This window comes from Myotis davidii, unplaced genomic scaffold (assembly GCF_000327345.1).
Source record: "Myotis davidii unplaced genomic scaffold, ASM32734v1 scaffold123, whole genome shotgun sequence".
Classification (NCBI taxonomy): Eukaryota; Metazoa; Chordata; class Mammalia; order Chiroptera; family Vespertilionidae; genus Myotis; species Myotis davidii.
In genome coordinates this window covers 940,865-968,220 of record NW_006295391.1, presented here as the reverse complement: position 1 = coordinate 968,220, position 27,356 = coordinate 940,865, and the positions used below count along the sequence as shown (strand labels likewise).

At 38.7% G+C, this 27,356-nt stretch overlaps 1 protein-coding gene across 1 annotated transcript in view; it reads right to left on the bottom strand.

The window, feature by feature from the left end:
* PEX5L (peroxisomal biogenesis factor 5-like) overlaps positions 1 to 27,356 on the bottom strand; it is a 158,226-nt gene that overhangs the window by 57,861 nt on the left and 73,009 nt on the right. Inside the window, exons 3-7 of the mRNA XM_006770031.2 lie at positions 23,364 to 23,468; positions 12,958 to 13,069; positions 5,782 to 5,979; positions 1,716 to 1,839; positions 6 to 51 (exon numbers count right to left, since the gene is read on the bottom strand). Coding sequence (XP_006770094.1) covers positions 6 to 51; positions 1,716 to 1,839; positions 5,782 to 5,979; positions 12,958 to 13,069; positions 23,364 to 23,468 — 585 coding nt within the window. The remainder of the gene's footprint in view (positions 1 to 5; positions 52 to 1,715; positions 1,840 to 5,781; positions 5,980 to 12,957; positions 13,070 to 23,363; positions 23,469 to 27,356) is intronic.

Here is a 27,356-nt window from a genome sequence, read left to right as displayed (position 1 = left end):
AGGGCGCTTTTCCCAGCACTCAGTTCAGGCTGGGATCTGTGCTCGGCGGACCTGAGGGGGGAATGAAGGAAACCGATGCACACTGAGAGGCAGTTAGCTAGAGAGCCAGCCGAGAAACCTAGAGAACTTGGATCATCGAGAGCCGCAGTAATGAAACTCTCATCAGAATTTTGATTAATAATATGTTTTATATGTTTTTATTTTAATGACCATCTTTGGAATTAAAAAAATTATCTTTATTGTTGAAAGTATTACAGATGTCCCCCTTTTTCCCCTATTGACCTCCTCCACCCCCACCCCCACCCCAGGCCTACTGCACTATTGTGTGTCTATATATCTTTGGAATTTAAGTGGCTGTGATGTACTAGGTGTTATTATCTCTGATTTAGAATTCAATTCAATTATGGGCAAAAAGTAAATACATGTAATCTTGTTTTTGTTACAGAAAGTTCTTTTTTATTAAAAAGCATTGTTTTGGGGGTAGAGATTCTCACAAAGCATCTCAGGTGTGACTTAATCTTTATATTGAACATGAAATGGCGTAATAAGCAGAGATGTGTGAGGGCAAAAGGAGATTGAAACATGTTGCCCTTTAGGAAGCTTTAAAAATATGGTAGCCCTGGCTGGTTTGGCTCAGTGGACAGAGCATCAGCCTGCGGACTGAAGGGTCCCGGGTTCGATTCCAGTCAAGGGCATGTACAGTGGGGCCTTGACTTACGAGTTTAATTCGTTCTGAGACCAAGCTTGTTAAGGAGCTCGTTAACTCAAATTACTCTATCAACTCAATGCAAAAAATCGGCCGAGAGACAGCTGGTATCTCAAAAACTCTTTAATCGGGACACTCGTAAGTCAAGGCCCCACTGTACCTTGGTTGCAGTCACACCCCCCAGGAGGAGGTGTGCAGGAGGCAACTGATCAATGTTTCTCTCTCATCGATATTTCTAACTCTCTATCCCTCTTCCTTCCTCTCTATAAAAAAAAAAATCAGTAAAAATATGGTAAAATTCAGGTAGCCAATTTTCTCATGGCCTCCATGGATTACCCTTAAATAGTATATTATCTGACAGTGATGATTAAGAAAGTCAGAAAAGGTTACCTGTATAACCAGAAACATTTAATTTAACTATCATTCATGTAATATATTAAATACATATGAATGTAAACACACGTATGCACCTATTTTGATCATCTCAATTACATGTTCAGAAAAGTATCAACACACATTGATATCATGAACCTATCAGAATCCTTATTGGCTGATTTATTTTTGGACAATTTAGATGGAATAATTTAGTTTTAGAGGGCACAGTAATTAACATCCTATATAATAAAAGCCTAATATGCAAATTGACTGAACAGCAGAATGACCGGTGGAAGGACTGGTCGCTATGACATGCACTGACCACGAGGGAGCAGATGCTCAATGCAGGAGCTGCCCCCAGCCTGCAGGCCCCAGGCCAGCCAAGGTGGGTGCCAGCGGGGGAGCCCCTGATAGCCCTGCCAGTCACCCCACAGATTGGCCCTGCTCACCGGCCAGGCCTAGGGACCCTACCCATGCATGAATTTTGTGCACCGGGCCTCTAGTTGATACATAAGGGGTTATACATGACACCAAGTATTTAGATTGACTTAACATTGGCTATTTCAGTACATGAGAGGAAAAACCCATACAGTGGACACTTAAATGGCTATTTCCTGATATTGAAATACCTTACCATAAGAGTTCTTTCGATCCAGTTCTAGAAGAGCATGATTTTCTCTCTGCCATTGGATGACCCTTGCTACTGCGATCTCCATGAAACTTAACATCATCCCATTTTTCCAGTTGTGTTTGAATGTCTATCAAGGAGACAGGAAGAGGATGAGAGGGATAGGGGGAGAATATGAGGTGCAGAGAGAAGAAGAGAAACTGATTAAGGTTGAGAAGTGTTATTACAAGTGAACTTCACTCAACTGATATTTTCAAACCCCAAGACCAATTCTTTAAGGTCACATGAAAATTAAAACATGTGTAGCTAAATAAAAATGAGACCTATTAAGGAAATTCAATTGCATTTACAGTTAAACAATCAAGTTGTTTTACCTGAATTTGATTCAAGAGCTATATGCATTCTGAATTCTGTGCATGAGGCCATGGAACCCTGTGGGAATGAGCACATGGAGTACTGGGTCCTGTTGGCCTCTAGCTCAGACCATGGCTTTGAGGCACACCTGGCATGTTTCTAGAAAGAAATTCTGTCTAAAGAGCCTCCCTGTTAAAAGGAGGTGAGAAGAAACTAAAGCACCTTTCACAGCTTTTGTACAGACTGTGTAGTTTCTCGCCAAAGAAAGGAATTAATAATGGGGATGGAGAGAAAAGAGAAAGCCAAGAGAATGCCAGACCATGTTCTCCCTGTGGCTTCATTCTTCCATCTGACCTAAAGTGTCCTTCTCTCTCATTAACAAGTGTGTGACTGTAAATAAACCACTTAAACCATCTTAGGTCCATTTTTTCCCATTAAGAAAAGACAGGTTTGCTTTCTGTGTCCTCCAAAGTTCTTGAAATGAAACATTTTTATGACTTCTTACGCAGGACATTTTCTCAAAAGCAGAGAAATTTAAGTCACCTTTATATGTATATTATGTTATATTATAACTAGAGGCCTAGTGCATGATTTTGTTCATGGGTGGGGTTCCTCAGCTTGGCCGGCAATCTGGGGCAATCAGGGCTGTTTGAGGCCGGTCGACCAAGGGGAGGGACCGCGGGAGGTTGGCTGGCTGTGGGAGATTGGCTGTGGGATCACACTGATCACTGGGGGGCAGCTCTTGCGTTGAGCGTCTGCCCCCTGGTGGTTAGTGCATGTCATAATGACTGGTCATAACGGTTGTTCAGGCTTTTATATATATAGATGTTTTCTATGATCTTTAGGTGAGATCATCTATACCCATGAATGCAATATCCATTCACAGGCTTCAGATGTTCAAATCTCCATTTCCTGCTCAGCTCTCTCTCCCAAGTTCTAGATCTATACATTTAACAATTGATTGGACATCTCCACAGAGTAATCCCAGTTTCCTCAAATACATGGTGGGGCTAATGTAACAAAACACAGTTTATTCTTGTATTATTATTTGTTGATTATTGTATTATTTTCCATATGAACAACTGCAAACCTACTTTTGCTCCATCCTCTAAAACAGGTTCAAAACAACTCCAGAATTTCCACCTTGACTTCCTGCCTCCCTCTTTCCCTCTTGTATCCTTATCACAGTGTTCAGCACATTCTATATGTCTTCATTGCTGGCATACACGTGTCTACTTGGTCCACAAGTCCTACTCCCACTTCTTCATCTATGCATCCACCAGAAAAATCGCTTTTTAAAGTAGAATCTGTTGAAGTCCCTCTTATGTGTAAAACCCTTCAACCCCGCCTTTCCCCCAAACTCAAGGGTATGGCATCCATTATCCCATTATCTCAGCCCCTAGTGACTCTCAGACTTATTTCTCACAGCTTGAATACTATCACAAATGTTTGTGTTTGCTTGAAAGGACATTTTTTGTGTGTTTCTCTATTTGTGTGTGAATCCCCTTCTCTTCTGCATCAGCAATGCCCTGTCCTTTCCTCCCTCCCTCTGATCCATATTTTTCATCTGGAAAATTTCCACTCATCTGTCAAGACTCTGCTCACACAGTACCTCCTATAAGACCTTCTACAACCCCCTGGCTGGGTCAGGGCTCTATGAAGGTGCTCTTTTTTGGAAGTGACCTGGGCTTCCCTTCATTGCCACATATACAGTAGTTCCCCCTTATCTTCAGGGGATACTTTCCAAGACCCTCAGTGGATGCCTGAAACGGTGGTTGGTACTGAACCCTATATGTATTATGTTCTTTCCTAATCACGTACACCTAAGATGAAGTTTAATTTAAAAAGTAGGCAATTTTACGCATAGAAGATTCATTCTTACCACAAACCTAAATAACCATGGCATATGCTTCCCTCCCCCCCCCCTTTCCTTGTTAAATCAAGAACGTTCACCTTTTCACTTACAAGAAGAACTTAACAGATTCTCTTTGGCATATCCGAATTGCCAGCATCACTGTGCTTCTGCTCTGGGGCCATTATTAAGTAAATAAGAGGTCCTTGGACACAGGCACTGCAATATGGAGACAGTCAATCTGATAACTGAGACAGCTACTAAAGGACTAAGGGGCAGGGAGCAGCTATGGTGTGGAGAGGCTGGACAAAGGGATGATTCACATCCTCGGCGGGATGGAGCTAGAGCCCTTGAGACCTCATTATGCTTCTCAGAATGGCATGCTATTTAAAACTTATTAATTGATGATTTCTGGAATTTTCCACTTAACATTTTTGGACTGATAACTGACACTTCAGAAAGTGAAACTGCAAATTCGGAGGACTACTGTAGTGCATATTTTATTATAATCAATTAATCACTTTTCTATCTCTCCACTAGAGTGTGAACTTACTAAGCGAGAATGTAAGCTTAATGAAGGCAGAGAGCTTCTATTATTTATCTTTGTATGCCTAGCACATAGCAGGGAACATGGTAGGCATTCAGAGAAATGTTTACTGAACAAATGAAAAAAATAATTCATGGCCATCTAACATGTACACGTGGCAGTGCTTGGCAACTCCACATATCTTTCCCCTTTAATCTTCACAACCTACGGATAAGTTGCTAATATGCTAATTTTATGAGTATTTACCCACACACACATGTATACACATACACACCAGCCAGCCTTCGGCTTTCTAAAACGCCTGCCACCTTCATTCTCCTGAGAAAGGAGCGTTTAATTTGACTGGTTCCACGAGCTGAGGTTAAGCTCTCCTTTCTCAGGAAGATGTACAGTGGTTAAAAGCACGGGCTTTGAAGTTAATTAGAGCTAGCCTCAAATTCCAGTTCTTCATACTAACTGAGCTCTTGGGCAAGTTATTTAAATTTGAAAACCTGGTTCCTCACTTATTTCAAAGAGTTGGGATGAATTAAAGGGCTAATATATGTAAATCATTACATATATTAGCACAGTCCTGGACATCATAAACCAGTGATGGCGAACCTTTTGAGCTCGGCGTGTCAGCATTTTGAAAAACCCTAACTTAACTCTGGTGCCATGTCACATATAGAAATGTTTTGATATTTGTTTTGATAGTAAAACAAAGATTTATATTTTTGATATTTATTTTATGTATTTCAATGCCATTTAACAAAGAAAAATCAACCAAAAAATTGAGTTCATGTGTCACCTCTGACACGTGTGTCATAGGTTCACCATCACTGTCATAAACCATGAATAAATGGTAATGGCTTTGTATCGAATGTATCTCTATGCATATTACATGTTACCATTCTGCTGGGCTATTCCTGAGCCTAGTGTTAGAGTTGTTTTCCTCTCCTCTCCTGTTCTCCCTCTCCCTCTCCCCCTCCCTCTCCATCTCCCTCTCCCTCCCCCCACCCCATCTCTCTCTTTCTCCCCGGGCTCTCTCTAGACTGAATGCTACTAGAGAGAAATAGTCATGTCTGATTTTTGCTCCAATGCCTAGTATGGTGTCTTCCATCTATCAAGAGTGCAATACATGTGGCTTGAATAAATAAATGACTGAATCCATATCAGTTATGCAAAACCACTTAACTCAAGCACAAAAGACGAGTGTCCTGCCATTTTCTATGTGGAATTAATCCTTTCTACTCCTTTGCCCATGGTTTTAATGCCATTTGTGGGACTTCCTTGTGTCAAGGCAAGGGTGAGCAGCAACAGACACTTAGCTACCGCCTCACCTAAATCTAAGGATGCCGTTTCCGGGCCTCGAAGAGGCTGCTGGCCTCTCTGTTCAGCCTCCGCACCGATGAGATCAGCTCCATCAGCCTTCTTCTTGAGGGATGCGGTTTTCGATGAGGCCTCCAGCTTTTTGGCTTTGGTTTGGGTTTGCGAGACGGGTTCACTCAGGTCGAGGAGGTCCAAGCCTGTGGTCAACACTGTGAGAGACGGAAGAGGTTAAGACAAGCCCCTCAGGGCTCTGAAGTCACTGTTAAAAAAGAGGCTTCGGTGGGTGCAGAGGGAATTTGTGTTTGTAGTGTAGGTTAGAAGCACCAAAGTAAGTTAGCTCACCACTGATTTATAAAGACAGTCTGCATTTACATGGGGAAGTTTGCTGCCTGTTCTTTGTATTTTGCATGGTACAAATCTGCAACGTGGGGTTTAGATCAGCCCTCACCAGCGATGAAGGTTTGAATTGAAATTCAAGTGATGAAATTGAATCTGAGTTCAGGTACCATTTACTTGGCTTTGCTTGATATATAGAGGTTTATTTTAGAGTGCAGTTTTTGTTTTTTGTTTTTCCCAGAGAAGAGCCAATCTAGCCCTTTCAGGTATATGCTTACGAAACAGTTATGAGGATGACTTGGGCAAGTTTCTGAATGTCTTTGTTTTAATTTCAAGCGACTAAAGCAAACACTGTACAAAAAGAATGCTGCTAATTATCTTCTATTTGATTAAGCAATTCAATCAGAAAATGGCTTGCTGTTTGGGCTCAACTAGAGAGGTGTTTTATAATCCATAGTTGATGAATAGGTACACATGTTAATGACTTTTCTGCTTAATATGCAAATTTAAATTTCAATGTAACAAATCATAAAACGGTTAGACTTTTACTTCCTAGCAAGTTGATTACATTGTATTAAACACTGTAATGTAGGCAGCAATAATAATCTGTTCAAGTGCAAACGAGGCAAATGAGAATTTAAAAGGCAAGCTTTGAAACTCTTCATCCCTCTTGCTCTTACAGTGCAAGGGACCAGTGTTTGGCCTAGCTCCTTGTGAGAAGTGGAAACTTCTAATCAGAGAAGTTCCCTTCCGCCGTACCTGAGGCTGGCTTCTGAACTGGCTTGGTGGCTTCCCGGCCCAGGATCTCCTCACCCAGCTAGCTTAGAAACACCACCAAAGTGACCGTAGAACTCCTAGGGTTAGCCCTTTCGGGTACCCTCTACAAGGACCGCACCCCTCCTCTTTGGTCTCCCAGCTTTTCCTTTTGGTAGGAAATGGATTTCTGTTGATGTCTCAGCTCTCCTCCACCTGCTTCCCCCTTGCACTCAAGACAGGTTAGGGCTCAAATGAGCTCACAATCAGGATTTCTTCTTTTTTTAAAAAAACTTTTTAATTGCTTTTAGAGAGGAAGGGTGAGGGGGAGAGAGATAGAAACATCAATGATGAGAGAGAATCATTGACCGACTGCCTGCTGCATGCCCCACACTGGAGATCGTGCCTACAACCTGGGCTTGTGCCCTGACCAAGAATCGAACCGCGACCTCCTGGTTCATAGGTCAACACTCAACCACTGAGCCACGCCAGCTGGGCAGGATTTCTTTAGTGCTGCACTGTCCTCATGAGTTAAGCGTCCCTATGGGATCCTTCAGACAGTGTGCCAAGTTTTCCTCTCCATGATTTTGTCTTCTGATTTCAATGACAAATCACAGTGGATGCATGTTGAAGGTGACGTAGAAGGACCTGGCTATACCACTGCTTAGCTGTGTGATTTGGAGTAAGTTCTTGACCGCTCTGAGTTTTAGTTTTATCATCTGAAAAATGAGGAATTAATAGTCTGTCTTTAAGACATGATACAGAGATTCAATTTTCTAATTTGTAAATAGAATGTGTGAAACATAAGGCATACTGTAGGTACTGGATACACGTTATTGTCATTCTTGGTGGCCAGTGCCTGATGCTTTTCTTTCCTTTTCCTTTTTGTTGGTCTCCTTCTAGTTTCTCTGATCCTATTTCAGGCAGGAACCAGCTCCCGACACTGACAGAAAGAGGAGAAACCACTGGGAATAAAGTGGAGGATGAGACAGAGATAATGGTTCTGCAGAAGATGCTATGAGGTACATTTATCATAAAATGGTCTGAAAGTGTCAGCTTATCTCATACAAGTGTTCTGATGAGATGGAGCCACTTTGCGATGCAAAGATGCTGTGAGAGCTGAGGAGTGTTTGTGGCTAGCAAGAACCCATGGGGAGAGAAGTGGCTTTCAGAGCGGAGCCGCCTGGCTTGATGGCTATGATTTAAGCGTGGCACGCAGCCCAGATAGGAGAGGACACCACACATGTCATATCCTTTGAATGTTTAATCAAAAATTTCCAGGCCACTGGTGTGTCGGCAGGGATCCTAGACCCATGATTTCCTTCTAATAGAAGGAAAGAAGTGGAACACAGTCTCTGGAGCACCATATATGTTTCCTTACTGACTGTAAAAGCAATTAGGAATCAGTCACTTGCTCCCACATTTCTTTTAGGAGCAAATGATACAGGAATCATCTACTTGTATAAGGGAAGTACTTTTGCTACAAATAATAACAGGTGAATATTAATTTAGTTCTTTATCTGCTTCTCACTAAAAGCCCGAGGCTCATTATACTATAGTGGTGTTAATAGCATTGTGTGTCCCATCTAAGTATCAAATCAGGGCTTCATTAGAGGTGCTATTTTATTCTAACTGTTTTAAGCAGCCTCACCTCCCAGGGCCCATGTAATCTAGTATTCATAAACATCTGCCGTGCCCTGAGGGAGTCCTCCAGTTCAACAGGGTGTGATCCTCAATCAGGTGTCCTTGAAATAGATGAGCACAAATACTTATGTATTCTATCTTCATGAAATCTCACCCAATGAAATTAGGTTATAAAAACAAAAGTTTCTGGAATAGCCTACTATTTAAATGATGCCTCGGATGACCCAATCTGCCAAATAATTGGGAGCTAAACAAAAAATAATGAAAGCCACCTCAATAGAATTAGCACGTTGCCTCCAGGTTCAGATCAAGTGTAAAGAGGAGTGGGGAAGAACATGCACTCAGGAGTGGCAGGGCCTGTGTTTGAATCCTCTTATGGGCAACGTGCTATCAGGTGTTTGAGTTTCCTATTGTAACAAATTACTGCGAATTTAGTAGCTTACAGCAACACAAATGTATTTCCCTATAGTTCTAAGTCAGCAGGCCCAAAATCAAGGTGTTGGCCGGGCTGCATTTTCCCTGGAAGCTCTAAGGGACAATTCATTTCATTGACTTTTCCAAACTTCTACAGGGTATTTGCAATTCCTTTGTTTGTGGTCCCTTCCTCCATCTCCAAAACCAATAGCATAGCATCATGCCAAGATGGTAGCACACTGACTTTAATTTTTCATTGGAAGAAAATAGCCAGAATAAATGACTCTCATCTTATCTAATAAAAGAGAAACATGCAAATTGACCATACCTCTGCTACACCCACCAGCCACGCTTATCAGCCAATCAGGAGTGAGTATGCTAATAAACCCAACCAAGATGGTGGTGGCTACAGAGCTGGAGCAAACAGGAGGCTTGGGTCGCCCCTGGCGATGGAGGAAGCCACGCTTCCTGCCTGCCCTGGCGGGCTGTGGGCTCTGCTCAAGGCTACAAAGTTTCAATTAAAGAAGATAAATAAATCCCAGATACCTGCTTCCAGCCACTGTGGCCTCTGCTCAAGGAGGTCTGGGAGCCTGGGTTGCCCGGGGCTGTGGCCAGCCTGCAAACAGCCCTCAGCCACTCACCCAGGTTGGCCAGGCACCCCAGTGGGGACCCCAACCCTGAAGGGAGTGTGGCCAGCCTGAAAACAGCCCTCAGCCTCTCACCCAGGCTGGCCACACCTCCCCAGCAGGGACTCTCACTCCATGGGGGCATGGCCGGCCTGCAAACTACCACAGGCCCCTCACCCAGACTGCCCCACATCCCAAGGGAACCCCCACCCTGATCCGGGACACCCTTCAGGGCCAACCAGCCGGACCCCACCCGTTCACCAGGCCTCTATCTATACTAATAAAAAGGTAATATGCTAATTAGACTGGGAGACCTTCCGGACATTCTTCTGGACAAAGCCATGGTGGCGGGGCTGAGGTAGAGGCGGTTAGAGGCCAAGAGGAGAGGGAAGTTGTGGGTGATCAGGCCAGGATGGGATGGCAGTTGTGGGTGATGCCGGCAGTCGCCCGGGACCCGATCCCGCCGGCCCGCGTCCTCTAATTAGTTCCCTTCCCCTGTGCATGAATTTCGTGCACCGGGCCACTCGTCTTAATATAAGTTTCTTCAAATTTCAGCTTGATTGACTTGGTACAAACATGAAGCAGGGTTTCTTCCATATTTTACTCCAAGTTTGTTTAATATCCACTTGAAGTGTAATGCCTAGAATGTCATATACAAGGACTGTCCTGATTTCTCAATGTAATTTCATGCTATTCTATAAAATGACAGTTTCAACTTAAAATTATTATTTTTATTAAAAATTTGGAAAGAAAATGGTAACTCTATCTCCTGCCTAAAAAATTTAACTGTAAAATTATTGGAACAAATTAAAAATTCTTTCCAGGATGCTTGAATGCTAAAACTTTTTCTGTTTAAAGATGTGATTTATGTTGCATTTTGAGATGTAAATTGTAGTTTTGTAATAATAATAAAAAAGAACTATATTCCTTAGGGATTAAAAACATATAGTGTTTCTGCCTTGAGATATAATTTTTAAGATTAAAAGCACACTATCTAATAAGAGTCTTCCTTCAGGATCAGAATCTATGGGACCCAGATGTACTGAATGCTGAGGCTGAGAAAAGGAAAATCCAGCCTCAAAATATCACTTTTCCCAACCCCCTACTTTGAGGGCATTATGGATTGAGTTGGGTTCCCCCCAAAACTCATCTGTTGAAGTTAACGCCCAGTGCCTCAGAAGGTGATAGGGTCGCCCTGTCTGGTCTGGCTCAGTGGATAGAGTGTCAGCCTGCAGACTGAAGGATCCCAGGTTCAATTCCAGTCAAGGGCATGTATCTTGGTTGTGGGCACATTCCCAGTAGGGGGTGTGCAGGGGGCAGCTGATTGATGTTTCTCTCTCATGGATGTTTCTAACTCTCTATCCCTCTCCCTTCCTCTCTGTAAAAAATCAATAAAATATATTTTTTTTAAAAGAAGGTGATAGGGTCAATGGAGATATAATTAGTTAAGATGATTCATGATGGAGTAGGGCCTACCTACTGGTATCCTTATAAAAAGGGGAAACTTTTAGACTTCTCTTCCCCAGAAAGAGAATACATTGTGTGTACAGGAATAATGTCAGGTGAAGATTCCAGTTATGCTGCCACAAGCCAAGGAACTGCCAGAAACCAGAAGAGAGGCCTAGGAGAGCTCCTTCCCAAGCACCTGCAGAGGGAGAATGGTCCTACTGACCTTGATTTTGTAGTTCTGGGTTCCAGAACTGGGAGACAACATATTTCTGTTGTTTAATCTATGAAGTTTATGATATTTTGCCATGGCAGTCCTAAGAAACTAATAATAGAGGCAATACTGTAGGTACTGGGATTGCAGGAGTTGACCCATTCTTTTGATATTTCCCTCCAATATTTCACAGGTCTCTCCTATGTTAGAAAAACCAAGGTGAAAGCAGCTTTTGAGCCAAATATCATTTGGCTCTTTCTGGTGGGCTCCTCTTAAGTGACTTAGTTGTAGCATCCTCTGGATTCTTCTGGGGGCAGCTCTACAGTTTTGGAGGGGAAGCTCCAGTTTCAGAGATCAGGAGGATGACTCTGATCGGATAGCATGTGAATTTACACAATTTCCTGACTAAAATGCAGCAAACACAATTTCATTTGCTTGATTACTCCAAGTGATAGCTGAGTGTAGAAAATGATTGCTTTGGTGTGACATACAGAAAGTTAATGCCTTTGAAAAGGGAAGTGTTGGGTGTCCTGTTTTTTAACTGATAGCTAACAGGAATGGTAATACCTGTTGAGCTCACTTGGAGTTAAGACTTACATAGATTGCTTCGTTTAGTCTTCCCAAGTAACCGAGAAGATCTAGATCTTACTATTATTAGATGGATGAGGAAGTAGACCTAGTTAAGCAACTTGCCCGAGGACACTGAGCTGCTAAATGGCCGAGCTGAGATTTGAAATTATGAACTTTGACCTCAGAGACTGTAGACAACACTCCCACAAAAATGTCTCTGTCTTGTATTAGTTACGTTTGTTGTTGTAATTTTTAGCACCTGTTTAAAAAAATCACAATTTCCTTCACCTGTGATTTTGTTCAGGTATTTAAGCGTATACTGAAAATATAGCAGGTAACAGCCAGCTGAGGACACGATGGGAGATGGAAGGAATTTAAGGAGACAGGATGTGATTATCACCTCCTATCTCCGTCAAATTCTCTCCCACAACCTAACATAACCTTTGTTCTCTGATTCTGAACATCATTTTCTCATTCTTATTTGAACAACACGCCTTTGAATGTGAATGCTGACTGAATGAAATCAATGCCGTAAGCTGCCTCTGATATCGAAGGTGAAAATTAGCTTTTGAGTCAAATCTTTTGTTGCTCCCTCAGGGTGGGCCCTACCTAAGTGACTTAGTTTTAGTATCAGTGAGAATTGGAAAATGCAGAGGGTGCTTGAGGAGGTGGCATTCATACCTGAGGCCTCTTATATCCCTCAGAGGATGAATACTTGTTAGTGCCTATAATATCCCAAGTCTCTAGGACATTTTAGTTGTCATTTCAATCCACTTGAAGGGGTGGCCTATATTTTTACTTTACTGGACTTTTGTCAGACAAAGTATTTTCAGGCAGAACTTGAAAACCCTTACTCTGAAATAGATGCTTTTGTTTTAAAGGTTTCCTACTGTGATGTGACTTGATGAGATGTAAATATGAAAATATGTATGGAAAAACCATTCATTGCTAATAGTGGCATGCTAATGTTCAGCAACACTGGTTGTGTAATATATACACGTCGCAGTTTCTTACAGCATAATGAAAAGTGGTTCATTGGCTTATGTTGAATAATAAATGTTCTAAAGTTTTAGTCAGTTGCAAACATTTTTCTCCAGTTAAAATGCATTGTGGAAAGAAAACGTGTATTTTACTTCAGTGAAAATGAACTCCACCCAAGGATCAGTTAAAAGTGAAAGAATTACCAGCTGTGTTGGACGTTACTGGCCTTGCTATTGCCTCCGATTTGGTTTCACAGAGAAAGTCATCGATGGAGGGACTCAGGAGGGGTCTGCTTTCTTGCTGTTCATTCACCAGCTGAGAACAAATGAACACAGGTGTCACGGGCCGTGTTAAACTGCAGAATCAGATAAGTTAAAATGCAGCCTTGCAACAAAATGAGAAGAGCAAGCCTACCAAAAAAGAAAGAAACCAATAAATAACGGGGCAAGGGCAAGAAAGAAAAAAATAATACCAAAGGATGGGGAATGAGCCTTTTAGCACTGTGAACATTTTCGATGCAGCCAACTTCAATTTTTAAAGCTCAAGCCTTTTTTCCTTCTCCTAGGACAGTTTTAGAATTATTCGCTAATTTCAATATGTAGGAAATAATAACTATTGAATCACTGTTCCTAAGGACCAATCCCACTCTTCCCTTGGACAATAAGCTCCTACTAAGACCTGGAATGGTGGCTTTTGATTTTGAGAAAACACATTCTGTTTAGGACTAGCCAGTCAGTGTTTTGTGGTGACAGCACACACATCTGTGTGTGGGGATAAACACTCCTTTCTCCCTCTTTAAAAGCTTAAGTCACCTACTGGCACACACCCTTACATACACTTCCTTGGAATGCTTTAAGCTTTTGTAGTGCATAACAAACATTATTTTGAAAGAGTACAAAATATTGTTATATTAGCTGTCATATTACCTACATATCCAGTAGATATATTTGTGAAAATCTATATGTAAAGCAGATTTCTGTGAATTCAATGATATTTTCCCATAGGCTTGTTCTGTAATTTCAGAACTTTTTCATTTAAATTTTAAAAAAATATTTTTTATTGTTTTCAGAGAGGAAGGGAGAGGGTGAGAGAGATAGAAACATCAATGATGAGAGAGAATCATTGATTGGCTACCTCTTGCACCCCGCCCCCTGGGGATTGAGCCCACAACCCCATGGAACCTAGGACCTTTCAGTCCGCAAGCCAATGCTCTATCCACTGAGCCAAACCAGCTAGGGCTCAGTTTGATTTTTAGTAGGTCTCTATCTATCAGTGGCAGCCATCCATTTACTATCAGTAATTCTGTGCCTCTTGAATTCAGGATTCCTTAAGTTCTATTTCTGTGATTAAGGGAAAAAATATACTGATGATCCAAAAGTGGTTAATCCTTAAATCAAATTAATTGCCTTAGCTTTTCACAAGATTTTATATTGGTCTTTCTTAAAATGGGCAGAGTCATCTACTTTTCTATGTATTATATAAAAAAGATAAGCCTAAAAATCTCTAAATTTTAAAAATACTAATTTGCAAGGCTGTATTTTAAAAGAGACATAAAATAATGAAGTGTTTTGAGTATTACCAAATCAAAATATTTTATGTGACTCTACTCACTTTCACTTTATTATTTCTTTAGCACATTGTCAGTGGTATTATAGCTTAGAACTTATGGAAGATGGCAAGAGACCTATGAATAATGGTAAATATGGGAAGGAAAAATGCAATACTGTTAATATTGAAGGAAGAATATGGAAACATTTAGTGATCATTCGGGGATTAAAAACCAAGAGGCAATTTGGTACTTTTTCATGTTCATCCTACAGGGATAAACCTCAGATCTTCACTGGAGTTTAAGATTTTGACATAGAACTGGTGATTTGACTTTCATACATAGTAATATGCAGACATTATCAAGGGGTAAGTCTTGAGAATGTCATTTCCTTTTAGTGTTTAAGATACAGTGATAGAAATTTCTTCAATTAGTATAAGTTTAGTGTTACATGTATACAGACTCAGATTCTTCTAGGAATTACATTATCTAAGGTGTTAACCTATGTTTTGGTCTTAACCTTTTTGGAGGGGGGTAGAGGGAGGGGGTTGTCTCTTTAACCGATGAGTGAAACTCTGAGTACCTTTGAATTTTTTCTGAATTTGAACATTCTTGGGTATCATCCATCTTATTTATGTTGAAATATTTTTTGATGTTGAGGGACTATGAGCCTTTCATATTTCTGGTATAAAATATATTTGAATTTTTATAAATGCTGTGGTCTATTTGAGTTTAGGAGTGATTTATAATATTTTCTCGTATAAAAATCAATTTTACCATCTGGAAATGTAGTTGAAAGCACTGATACAGAATATAATATACTAGAAAATAAAGACATGGTTAAACATCACTGATTCTGGGAACCCTTCTGAGTCCACAAAATTCACCATGTACTTTTTCTGAAAATGTGATTAGTTTTCTAGGACTTGTATTTCATTTATAGTTTGGTCATGTAAAAGCTTTGTGTATATAAGAGCTTCCAAAGGACCCATACATTAATGTATATTTCTTGGTAGAACTTGCCCGTTTAACCCTATGTGCTAAGCGTAATGAACCCATCTAGTGTGATATCACCAGAGTGATGTGATGGTCCTGACTTAGCAACAATGCTTATCTCCAGGCCATGTCATTCTCATGTCAAATGAGATCTGGATTCTACTGCGCTATAAACATTCATGGACAGTGAAGGTCACCATCAAGTATGGCACCACACTATACTCACAGAAGTTAGTAAAACAGGCTAGCATTAAGTAAGCAGTGCATTTTAATGACTTGGTCTCTAGTTCTAGGTCTCAGATCTATTGGTTAAGGCACATAAGGTACAAAGAATAAATATAACCAATACAACTGCAACTTTAAAAGTTATATATATATTTACATATATGTGCAATGTCCTAACTATCTCTTTGATAGCCGTTATTTCTCTGAAGAAGTCTGATGATATTGATAGATAACTAAGAATAATGTAGTTATACTCTTAGTCATGATTTGAAGATCAATTATTATCCTATCTAATAAAAAGAGAATATGCTAATTGACCGTCCCACCCTCAAAGATGGCGGTGTCCACAGCCACAAGATGGCCTGCAGGGGAGGGCAGTTGGGGGTGACTGGGCCAGCAGGGAAGGGGAGTTGGGGGCAATTGGGCCGGCAGAGGAGCAGTTAGGCATCAATCAGGCTGGCAGGGGAGCAGTTAGGGGGGGATCAGGCTGGCAGGCAGAAGCGGTTAGAGACAATCAGGCAGGCAGGCAGGCGAGTGGTGGGGAGCCAGCAGTCCCAGATTGTGAGAGGGTACAGGCTGGGCTGAGGGACACCCCCTCCCCCAGTGCATGAATTTCATGCACTGGACCTCTAGTATAAATATAAGTATAAATTATAGTCCACAAAAGTCCCCATACACTTTTTCTTAACTTTGGATACAATTAAATTCCTTTATGGAATAAGCATAAATTACTTACAGTTTTAGGAAGCCAGATTTTTAGATTTCTATACTTTTAGTTGTAAACACTGAAAAATGACAAAAGAATTCTAGAAAGTAAGACCTTTGTCCCCATGAACATCTAAAGGGGCACAAAGGAAAAAGCACAATTAATTGAGAGGCCCACCCTCTTAGGCAAGTCTGCTTTATCAAAGGTAATTGGATTTTTAGGGGGAGTCTCTCTCTTCTTTCATACTTCAGACTTATTATCTGGAGCAAGCACCTCTAGCATTCTCAGTGTTTCTCAACCAAAGAAGAAGTGTTCAGAGACTTTAGGGAGCCCAGGACTATGGCATGGCTTCTCCAGTCTTCTTCTACCCCTGCCTCACAAAGCCTGTGTCTCTTCTACACCTACTATTTTGTTTCTGACCACATGTCATACCTGGACTGATAGAGATGTTATGTCTACCCATCCCATGAACTGAGCTGCTCTTCTGGCTTTCTCCATAGACACAAACCAGAGGAAATAAACTACTTTCTGTGTCAGTGTTTTTAAGCTGAAGCACAGTTTAGCTCTTGGGAAATGCTGGGGTTGGAATGGAGGATAGTGACAGGGCTCAGAGGTGAAGAAGATAAAGGGCCAGGTTTCAGATAGCATGGGAAGATAATTTGGGAACTGAAAGGTTTTTGGTTTTAATTGAGATGTGGAAGATGAAACTGGAGATATCATAACAAAATCTTTTTTTTATAAGTGCTGAGGTCAGAGACTCTGGCTTATTCATATTTATGTTCTTCACAACTTTGAACAGAATGCCTTCATATAAGAAGGGCTCAGTAAATGGTTACCAAAGGGACAGTGACTCTGCAGAAACAGAAGATATAAAAAGATCTTTCTCAAACAGTCTGATTTTGAACTGTGTCTTCAGCCGGATGAATTTAGGAATCCTTATTTTAACCATACTGAGTCCCATTTTTTTTATTTATTGTATAAGTAAGAATAGCTTTTCACATGGCCTCCCCCTCCACATTTTCAAACAAGTTTATGGTTTTCCTATGGTGACTTGAGACTAAGTAAATCTTTTAGGTCATAAAGGAAAATTGCTAGCTGAACTGAATCCCCAAATAGTTCCCCTTAGCTTTCCTTCCAAATTGCATGCCATTTATTCTCTCCTTGTTCATTGGTAGGATACTGCTTGTTTTTCTTAGAATTACTCCCTTCAGTTTGAAAAGACTTTGTTTTTCAAGTGTGGTGAACATTTCATCCTTTGGATAGAGAGTACATTGATGTTATAAAAATAATAAAAAAGGTGAGTCAAAAGATTTCCAATATTTTTTGGGGTAACTGAATTGGAGTGATTGCAATTTTGGCCCAATCTGACTATCATAATGGAGTTCAAGTGACCCATCCACTTCCTTCGCTGCTAAGGTGTCTGCCTCACTTTGTTTACATTTTCATTTCTCATCCTCCTTTGTCCTCTTCTCAATGTTGAGATAAGCTCAAAGGCCTTTGCAATGGTGACATCCCTATTTCTCTTTCAGGGTCCCATTCTACTGCATATTGGGAACCTTCAGTGCTGGGCAGCAAGCACCTTCCTACAGCATCTCCACGTTCCCACCTCTACCCAGTTCTGTCTCCTTTCTTCCCACTCGACTATGACCTCTTTGAGAGTAGAGACCTTATCCACTTAACAGTTGTATTTCACAGTAGCAGTTTAATAAATGTTGACTGATCTTATGTCTAACTAAATGGTGAATTGTACAAAAGAATGATTGCATGGGCAGCCTTGATTTCATACTGGATTTCATCAACTCAGAGAGGCCAGGGGTCCTCAGAGATGTTTACCAATTTCCTGACAGGTTTTAAACCACAAATGTAAGTCCATCACCCTCCCGCCACCCAGTGTCACATCATTTAAATGTTTGGAAACCTAGAGGTACTTAAGGGAACATTTCCAAATGCAAGGCCTCTATCAAAAAGTGAAGAAGGCAAAGAGTGAATGCCCAACGAGAAAAATTTAAATAAAGTCACAGGCCTGCTCCATGTAATCCTTGGAGAAGGATAAAGACCAAAGCAAATGGGAGGCCAGTGACAGATCAACACACAGAGGTTTTAGGTCAGAGATTGAAATTTTGAGATTTTGAGGGAAAACCCTTATACGATCAATGGACATGGAAACAAAAGGAAACAGTGGAAGTTAGAAGATAGATGAGAACTTGTAAGGAGGGGCTTGTTATTCAGATTTCAAAAGACTATTGAACCTCACACCTTCTTTGTAATCATAGCTTGTGAACGAAATATTCAAATATCTTCAGTTTACTTATGACTTAGACTGGTTAGTTGGTGTGGCCAATATTAGCCACCACAGGACCAAACTGGTTGTTAATTTACATCAACACTGTGTTTTGTGTTGAACAAAATGCAGATAATATCACCCAGCTTTAATGAATTATGATCTGTTTTAAAACTTTGTCTACAAATGCATTTGTCTTAGTTCAACTTGAATTGCTCTCATTTCAATGTTAAAAAAAATTATTATATGATCTAAGCTACAGGAGAATATTTCACCAAGATGAAAGGAGATTTTTCTGCTTTTAATACTGTCTGTTACTTAAGCTCCAGTATATGTTTATATAGCTTGTTTTGTGACTTAAATCTAAGCTCATTTGTCTTTAACCAACATATAGCTTAGGTATTTCATTAAAAAATATAGAGCTAAAAGTTTGTGATAACTTATATCCGTATGAATTAACTTCAAATCAAAATACATTTCAATGATAAAACAGGGCCTGTCAAGAATAATAACTCATTATTTCATCACTTTACAATTCAGATTGATGATCTCAAAGTTGTTTTAAAGTAAAATATTCTGTTTTTATTTTTAAGCATTTTAGTACTTAAAAATAATTTTAAAAGTTAAAACATTGAAGTTAACAAGTTAAAAAACAATTGACAAATACCTCATATTTGTAATGTTGATTTTAAAAACTGCAAAAGTATACCATGTCTATTATCTCATCTAAATAATAGAAAAAATTTTAATAATTTTTTATTTATATAAAAATGAAAACACAAACATGCTTTTAAAAGGTATATCTTTGTGCATTTTGAAAATGCCTTTATTATTCCTGAAACGGTTGATTCAAAGCATGTGCCATTTGGTGAGTAGGTTTCACTCATAATTTTGTAATTGCACTATTTGTTTATGGCTTTATTAGTTGTATCCAAATTGAGAAATTTGTGCAATGTCCATCAAAATAGTGACCCTATCAAAACTAAGTTAACTGATAAATCCATTGAAAAGACAAGACAACGAATTCATTATCATGAGCCCCTTAAATACTCAGATCTTGGTGACTTTGTCTTGGTACCTCTGACACTGGGCAGAATTTATTTCTTATGAGCTAATAGTACTAATGGTTCTGCCCACGGCCCAGTTTTTATACAGTATATGAGTCCCAGTAGATCTTCTTGTAGAGAATAACCATGTGATAACACACCACTCTGACTTGATCTGAATCTCAAATATTTTCCTGACAGGATAGTTATATTTATAATTGTGAAGTTATTTATGGGAAAATGAACAGGTATTTCTCTTTACAACTTGGGTAGTACAAACATTAGGGCAGGCAGGAGGACATAATTAAAACAATTGTTTCAAGTTAGTAATAGAAAATTACTATAATATAGCCTGAATAAGGCTATATTTAGTAGCCTTGAGAATATTTTTCCAATCAAGGACATTACTCTTTTTATCTTTATCAGACACAAAAAATTAAATTAATATTAAGGTATAAGGGGTGGGATATATAGAAAAACAAAGGCCAAGTTTGCAAAAACATGAAAAAAATCTCCGTAACAATAAGAGGTCTGGAACACATAGTTTTAAGACAATGTGCTCTATAGCAAAAAATGAAGGGGATATACCTTGCTAAAAAAGTACCAGGAAATATGGCTAAAATGAAAATTTCTAGGGTTCCTTATGAGAGAAAAATATTTTCTAAAGTCATTTCATTTTCATAAAGAATATAATTTTTTCTACAATATAATCAATCTTTGACATATAGTTTTTCCTTCTACCCTCGAAGTGGATTTATTGATACTATTACAGTCTAGAGTAGTGCTCAATAGAAAGATAATGAGAGCGTAGTAATTTTAAGCTTTCTAATAGCTTTTTTTTTTAAAGTGAAAAGGAAATGGTGAAAATAATTTTGACAATACATTTTACCTAGCCCAGTATATCCAAAATATTCTCATTTTAACTGTAATCAAAATAAAATTATTAATGTGTCAGTTTATATCATTTTTTGCACAAAATCTGGTGTGTATTTTACACTGATAGCACATTGCAATTTGGGGTAGTTACAAAGGACTCAACAGACACATGTGGCTACTGCCTACTGTATTGGATAGCACAGGTCTAGTGAAACTTTCTCTTTAAAGACTTGACAATTCACCTACAGTATTTTTTCTTGCCTTCAATCCTTTCGTCAATGCACACTTGTTTACATACTGTTTGACTTTAAGTGTTAGTCTAAGACAGCATGAACTTGAACTTCTTTGAAGTGCTTGACATATTGTTTGTTAATACAGAATTAATAATTACATTAAATAAAAAGGGGTCCAGCAAACTCTGAGTTCAGGTCACCTGGCCAACTCCTGTGTTTTGTTTGGTTTGGTCAATGTACTATGAATGACTTCCCTGGAGTCTGTTTGGCTAAATCCCTCTCGAAGAGATCATAATAATCACACAATACAAGAAAATTCTTCAGTGTAAATTATTCTGCAGTTACAATCTGTTGGATAAACAGTTACTAAACAGGTAAGGAACTCAGTGTTTCAAGGACGTGTCTGTACTTTATCCATTGTGATTGTCCCAAGGACGCCACAGAGAGAGCAGCAATCGGCTTCAGCCATATCTGAAATCTATGAATGAGCAGCTGGCATCGGCATACCAGTGATGAAGATGAGTCGATGTATTCAGCGGTATGTAGTGCTATGTCATAAGGGGCTTTACAGAAGACACTGGGACAAACACGTTTCAGGACTAATGCGCTCACATGTGTAAGAATGTGGTATGGTACACGGACTGATGCTGTGGTTGCCATGAGGAGTACTCACTTTTTCAGATCATTCTGCTGCTTTGGGGCTTGTGCATAGCAGGGAAGAAGCCACTGTGTACAGTGGAAAAAGTATATCAACTAAGAAAACTGCGTTTGACTGAGAAATAATTGTATCACGGCCGTCACTGAATTCATTTCATAAAATGATCAACACAACAGGTGCATTACGTGTTATGAATCAGAACTCTGTTTGCTGATTCATAAACGTGCCAGTATGCAACAAGAATAAGATGCATCAAAGAAAGCATTGTATAATCTTCATGCAGTAAAATTGTAACTAATATCTCAAAAACAGTTAATGCAACATTCGACAGGGATTAAATAAGGAACTTGGTACACACAAATGTTCTGAATATGAGAAAATGGTAATCACAATTTTTTTTCTAAATTAAAAAATACTGTTTTGCATTAAATTTTAAATTCAAGCTTAGGTGACAATGGTAATTTTGGACATTTAAAATGGATTACTGGGAAGCACATACCAAATGCAAGGGTTGGGGGAAAAGGAATTTTGCGAACTAGACCCTGTCCTGAATTGTGATGTCCTGAGATGATGCGTTGTAGCAAAACTATGCCAATTCCAACTCTGGATAGGTCTCATCTATGGATGTATGTGGTTCTGTCCTTAGCCGAGAACTTAAAGTGGTTCTCACTTCCCTCAGCATCGACCTGAGAAACTATGGGCTGAGTATTTTGAACATGGATTCTTCAAAGGGCAAGAGATCAATGTAAAACTGTATATGTTTTACTATGCAAATTGTGTAAAGAATGGAGCCCTTGGTAAATATCAAGCAAATTTCTTTCCCACCACGACTGTGTCATTGGGAAGAAGCATCTCTTTTTTCATGGATAAAAAAACTCACAACATAAAACTTATCCCAAAGTCCTGGGAATCATTAATAACTTTTTAAAATACTCAATGTTGATGTTATATGTTGTTATAATTTTCGTTCCTTACAACATAGCGTTTAGAATAAAGAAAACCACACATGTTGGCAGCAGCTGGGGATATGCTCCGATGCTATTCTGAAAGTAAGTTGCCATAATTTAGCTTTTGAGATAAATGCCTTTCATGAGGACTGCACATGGACATTTTTCTAATTGTAGACGCGTTCATATAATTGGAACTGAATAACTGCATTTACTACTGCATTATGGAAAAAAAAGGAAATATTTAAGATAACAACCTAATCTAAATTATAAGATAAATGCAAGTAAAAATATTTTTCATTTAAGAATTTAAAACTGATAGTTCCACAGAGTGGTGATGGGTATATTATACATATTTATGTGGATTTTACAGGGTGTTTCAAAAGTCCCTGAGGACATACAGGATTCACAGTCTCAGCATGTCTTCGCATATAAATGCAAACTTTTTTCTATATTTGCTATAATAAATGCTGAAAATGGCTCTCATGTGCTTATAAATAGAGATTTTTTGTTGTCAAGGTCACTAAGTAGAAGAGGGGTCACAGATGCCATTTTCTGCAGGGGGACTCAGGGACTTCTGGCTCAATCCTGTAAATTAGTCACCCACATAAATATGTATAGACATATATGTAGTATGCATAGTCACAACATAAATATATTTAACATTTAAGAAAATTTAGATATTCTACTGGTAAACTGACATATGTATACCATATAACTTGTATTTATTCAAAGGAATTTTATTTTTTTGGTTGTTGTTTTTCAAATGTATCATTAGCTTAATTGTTATTTCTTTCCCAAAGTTATTAACAAAACTCCTTTATAAAGAAGCAACATATTTTACTTGCACATACATTTTTAAGCTGAAGTTAAGTAATGAAAATTAACATTCACAAATAAATAACTAAACGATGAAATTTTTCTTAGCAATTTTCGTTTTCACTTTATAATGTATAATTGTTTCATTGAAACTGTGCTTTAGAAATTAGTTCAAGTTAATGTTTTTGGTTGGTTTTTTTTTGCTAGTTAAAAATCACAACGTCTGATATATTAACATATGTCAGCTTCCTACAGGAGCCCTATGGGTCTGCCCACCTGTGATGTCATAGTAAGGAGGGGCTTTTCTTCAGCAGACTCCTCCCTCGGTATCTCCTTCATCACCATGGCAACAGCCTTATCTGCCGCCCTAGAGCCTTTTCCCTATAACAGTGAAATCAACAATGACTTGTGTCAGGAGAAATCTTTAAGTTATTATTTATTACAAGATAGTCTAATGTTTCAAGACCAATCCAACATAAATGAAGAAGTAGGCTGCTGCAAGTGAATCTTGAGGCTTTTGGCTGAAGAGAAAACACACAATATCTGAAAAAAGATTGTTTGTGAACTTGAGCTACTTTTTCACCTTTACAACTGACATTTAATTTGAACATAGTACTTTATATGTATGGTATATTTTAGGCAATTTACATGACATGAACATAATTTATAGCATCTATTTAAATACAGTATGAATTGCCTGTTATGTTCATTTATAAATTATTCCTATATAATTTCTAAAACGTTTGAATGACAGGAGTCTGGGACAGGGATTGGGATCAGGGTCTGAATCCCAGGGAGGGCTTGGTGGGTGGTCTCTGGAGTATGTCATTTTTGAGTGGATTGGGCATAAAAAGAATAAAAGTGTCATAAAAACATCTCAAAAATTCTTCAGTGGTCTAATGTCACAGGAATTCACCTAGCTTACTTTGTGGAGCTAGTATGAAAAAACTTGTAACTCTCTATGTTTTTGAGACCAAATGATTTTAATAGAATTTTAAAATCTCTTTTCATTGGAGAATCTGTAAATCCAGACATAAATAAAAATGATTACTAATTGAGGCATTGATATAGATATAAATATGTAGGTATATATATTCCCTACATTTTTTTGTCTCATACAAACAGAGTTATAAACTATAAAGGGGTATGCTGGCTTTCTGTCTTTTTGGTTTACTAGATTATTAAATTTTTGAGAGTAGATGCGGCATCATGGAAAAAATGAAATAAAATACTACCTTCTTGATCCAGTTAGAAGCACCTCATACTATGTAAAAATTAAATAATCTCTAAACTCTTTAAAATCAGAAAACTTTAATTTTCTTATGTCTCTGGGCAAAGCCTCTCTGGAGAAAATAATTTTATAATAATAGCACACATGAATATCTGTGTTGTAAATCTATTTAAAATACAAATGTAGCATATAGAGATATCATAGGCCCAGAAACAAAGATGGACATATGTGGTCTGTTGTCTGAAAGGGAATTAAGAGCAATCCAACATAAATGGGAATTAGGGTTAATATGAATTCTAGAGGTTAATAAATCTTGATCCTTTCTATGTAATGCAAAAGAGTAGAATCACATTATTATCATGGTCTTGTACAGTACTTTAAGAGTTTAGAAGGTAGGTCTATTCCAGGAAGCAAGTCTGAGATGAATAAGGAGTGACTCTAATTGCATTCTACTATAACTCCTGTGCACTCAGTTTGTTATGTGCTAATCATCCATTTTCTCAGGCATTCCTTTCTAAATAACAAGTTGCAGCTTTTATTTATGAAAACAAAGAAAAACTTTACAGTTACTAGATTTTAGAATGTGTGAATGTCTTTATTTCTCAAAGTTTATTTCTTTGTTTTTAATTTTTATTTAAAAACTAGCATTATTGAATGATAATGTTTATTTCCATGATGGGATATACACTACAAGAGATTTTATTTATCAGGAGTTACTATCAAATATGTTCTGGAATGTCTCTATGGCCACAATCCTTAAAATCACTGACTACTAGAAGAATAAAGGAAAATATTAAAAACTGGGGAGCATGATGATCCCAGGTTTATTCTTTAATGACGCAATGTGAACTTCCTAAAATAGAGATGCATACAATTCTGAATTCTGGGAAAAGATTATTATGGAACTATTAAATTGTTTTACATCTTTTCAAAATATAAAAATTATTGGGATGAAACGTTACATACTATAAGCTTAGCATACCTTTATAAGCTATTCTCATTACAGGTTAAATATAGTTTAACAAATATTTTTGAGCTTATTTTTTTTCAAAAGAGCAAAATCATTTGTGAAGAATTCTTTCCATGCTCCAAGAACTTCTAATAAGATAGCAATGAACGAAGTGGCATGCTTATATTTAAATTCCTAACATACTTAAAAGAACAAATCTAACGTTACAAGGTATAATTTTAAAAAAATAATAAGAATTCAGACTCTTATCCTGAGCTAAGGAAAAAAAAAGGTCAATTGATGAGCATCTCAAAAAATTTCAGGTCAATATTTCAATACACTACTTATTTGAAATGCTACCAATCCGGAAACTACAGATAGATATTTTTCACATGTGCAACTAGAGTAGCTAGAATTAGCAACGGACATGCCATTTCACTAAAACAAACAAACAAAAAAACCAAACCAAAACAAAAATTAGTCCTTTCATGCTGAACTCTAGAACAAAGCAGTGGTCAGCTAGAAAGGTTGTATCATTAACACATGCGGTGCTTTTGATTTCTTGCAGAAAAACCCACCAAAGCCAGGGTCAGGTCACTTTTTTGAAGACAGTGCCACTTTTTCTTCAAGGTTACACCTACTACCTGAAAAGAGTCATGACACCCATGTTAGAGCCTGCTAGCAAAGTTCCCCTTTACAGCCTGTTGGCTTTGAGTCATTCCCCCGAGAGCCTCACTGTGGACACGTGTGGTGCAGTCCGAGGACAGAACAGGAAGGTCTGCCACCATGACGTTGCCACGGTTCCAGGTACAGTGTCTGAGACCACTGCCAAACCTAGCGAACACATTCATTTATCAAAGCGAGATTTCTCCCAGATCACACGGCCGCTTCCACCTGGTACCTGAAAATCAAACTGTGTTATTTCTGACTTGTCCTTGTATCTCGTGGGACAACATTTCTAAAATTCAGATCCCGACTGATAATTGAGTTGGCAATTCATAAAACTGTACAACTTGGCTTATTGGTAGTCTGTGGGGCTGACAGTAACACAACTGTAGAGGTTGTTTTTCTCTTTGTTGAAGCCAATGGCTCAAAACATTGTAAGAACTACATGCGCATAATTATCCAGACTTCAAGCTCAATTTCTAAATATAACTATACCAAAGGATAAACATTCATCTATTATTTGAAATAACATGGAGACAGCAAAAATGAACTCTTCACTGAATATACACACTCAAGCTTGTAAGTGGTTTTGGATTACATTAAGCCTGTGTGCTTTTCCATCCCATCATTCTCAGCAACAACAGAAAAGAATAGTGGCACTTTACAAGTTGATTACTACGCCCGTGACACCCTCCAGCAGTTATTTCACTCTCCTTTTTTGTAAATAAAACTTCAAAACCACCTTTTCCCACTTTCTGGGTGAGTTTCTTAAGATTTTTTTTGACTATTTTTCCCTGGTGATTTGCTGTAGAAAATTCTTCGATATTTCTCTTTATCACCTTGTTTCCTGAGCAGTGACACATATACAATTATAGCTTTTCTAACAAACAATAATAATACCTGCGAATAATCTTTTGTTAACTTCTATTATAAGACTGGGCATAAATGAATGAAACATGGAGAGTATATAGCAAGTGACACTGACATAATTAAGGAAACCCAATGCGGGCTCACTCCTCTTTCTTAAATATAGAACATGAGGAACAGAGTAAACAGCACTGGAAGTCACAGGATCTTCTCAGGCTGGACCCCAGGCTGTGCCACTGCCAGATGACGAGGAGGTGTTGGCTCCAGGCCCGTCTCAAAAGGGAAGGAATGGAAGTATTTGGAGAAGCTACTGTGTGCTGGGCACTGCTCGGTGTTGGATGTATTTATACTTATTTGTTGCATGAGACCTCTGTGGGGTATACATTGTCTTACTAGGTGGTTTGGGATATTGAGGCTCAGAGACTCAGAGACCGAGTGACTTAGTTGGTCAAGGCCTCAAAACTGGTGTGTGGCTGAGCAGGAAGGGAGCCCAGTGCCAGCCTGTGTGCTTCCTTGTCTACCTCACTGTTACTTTTTCATTGGCTTGACAGGCCAG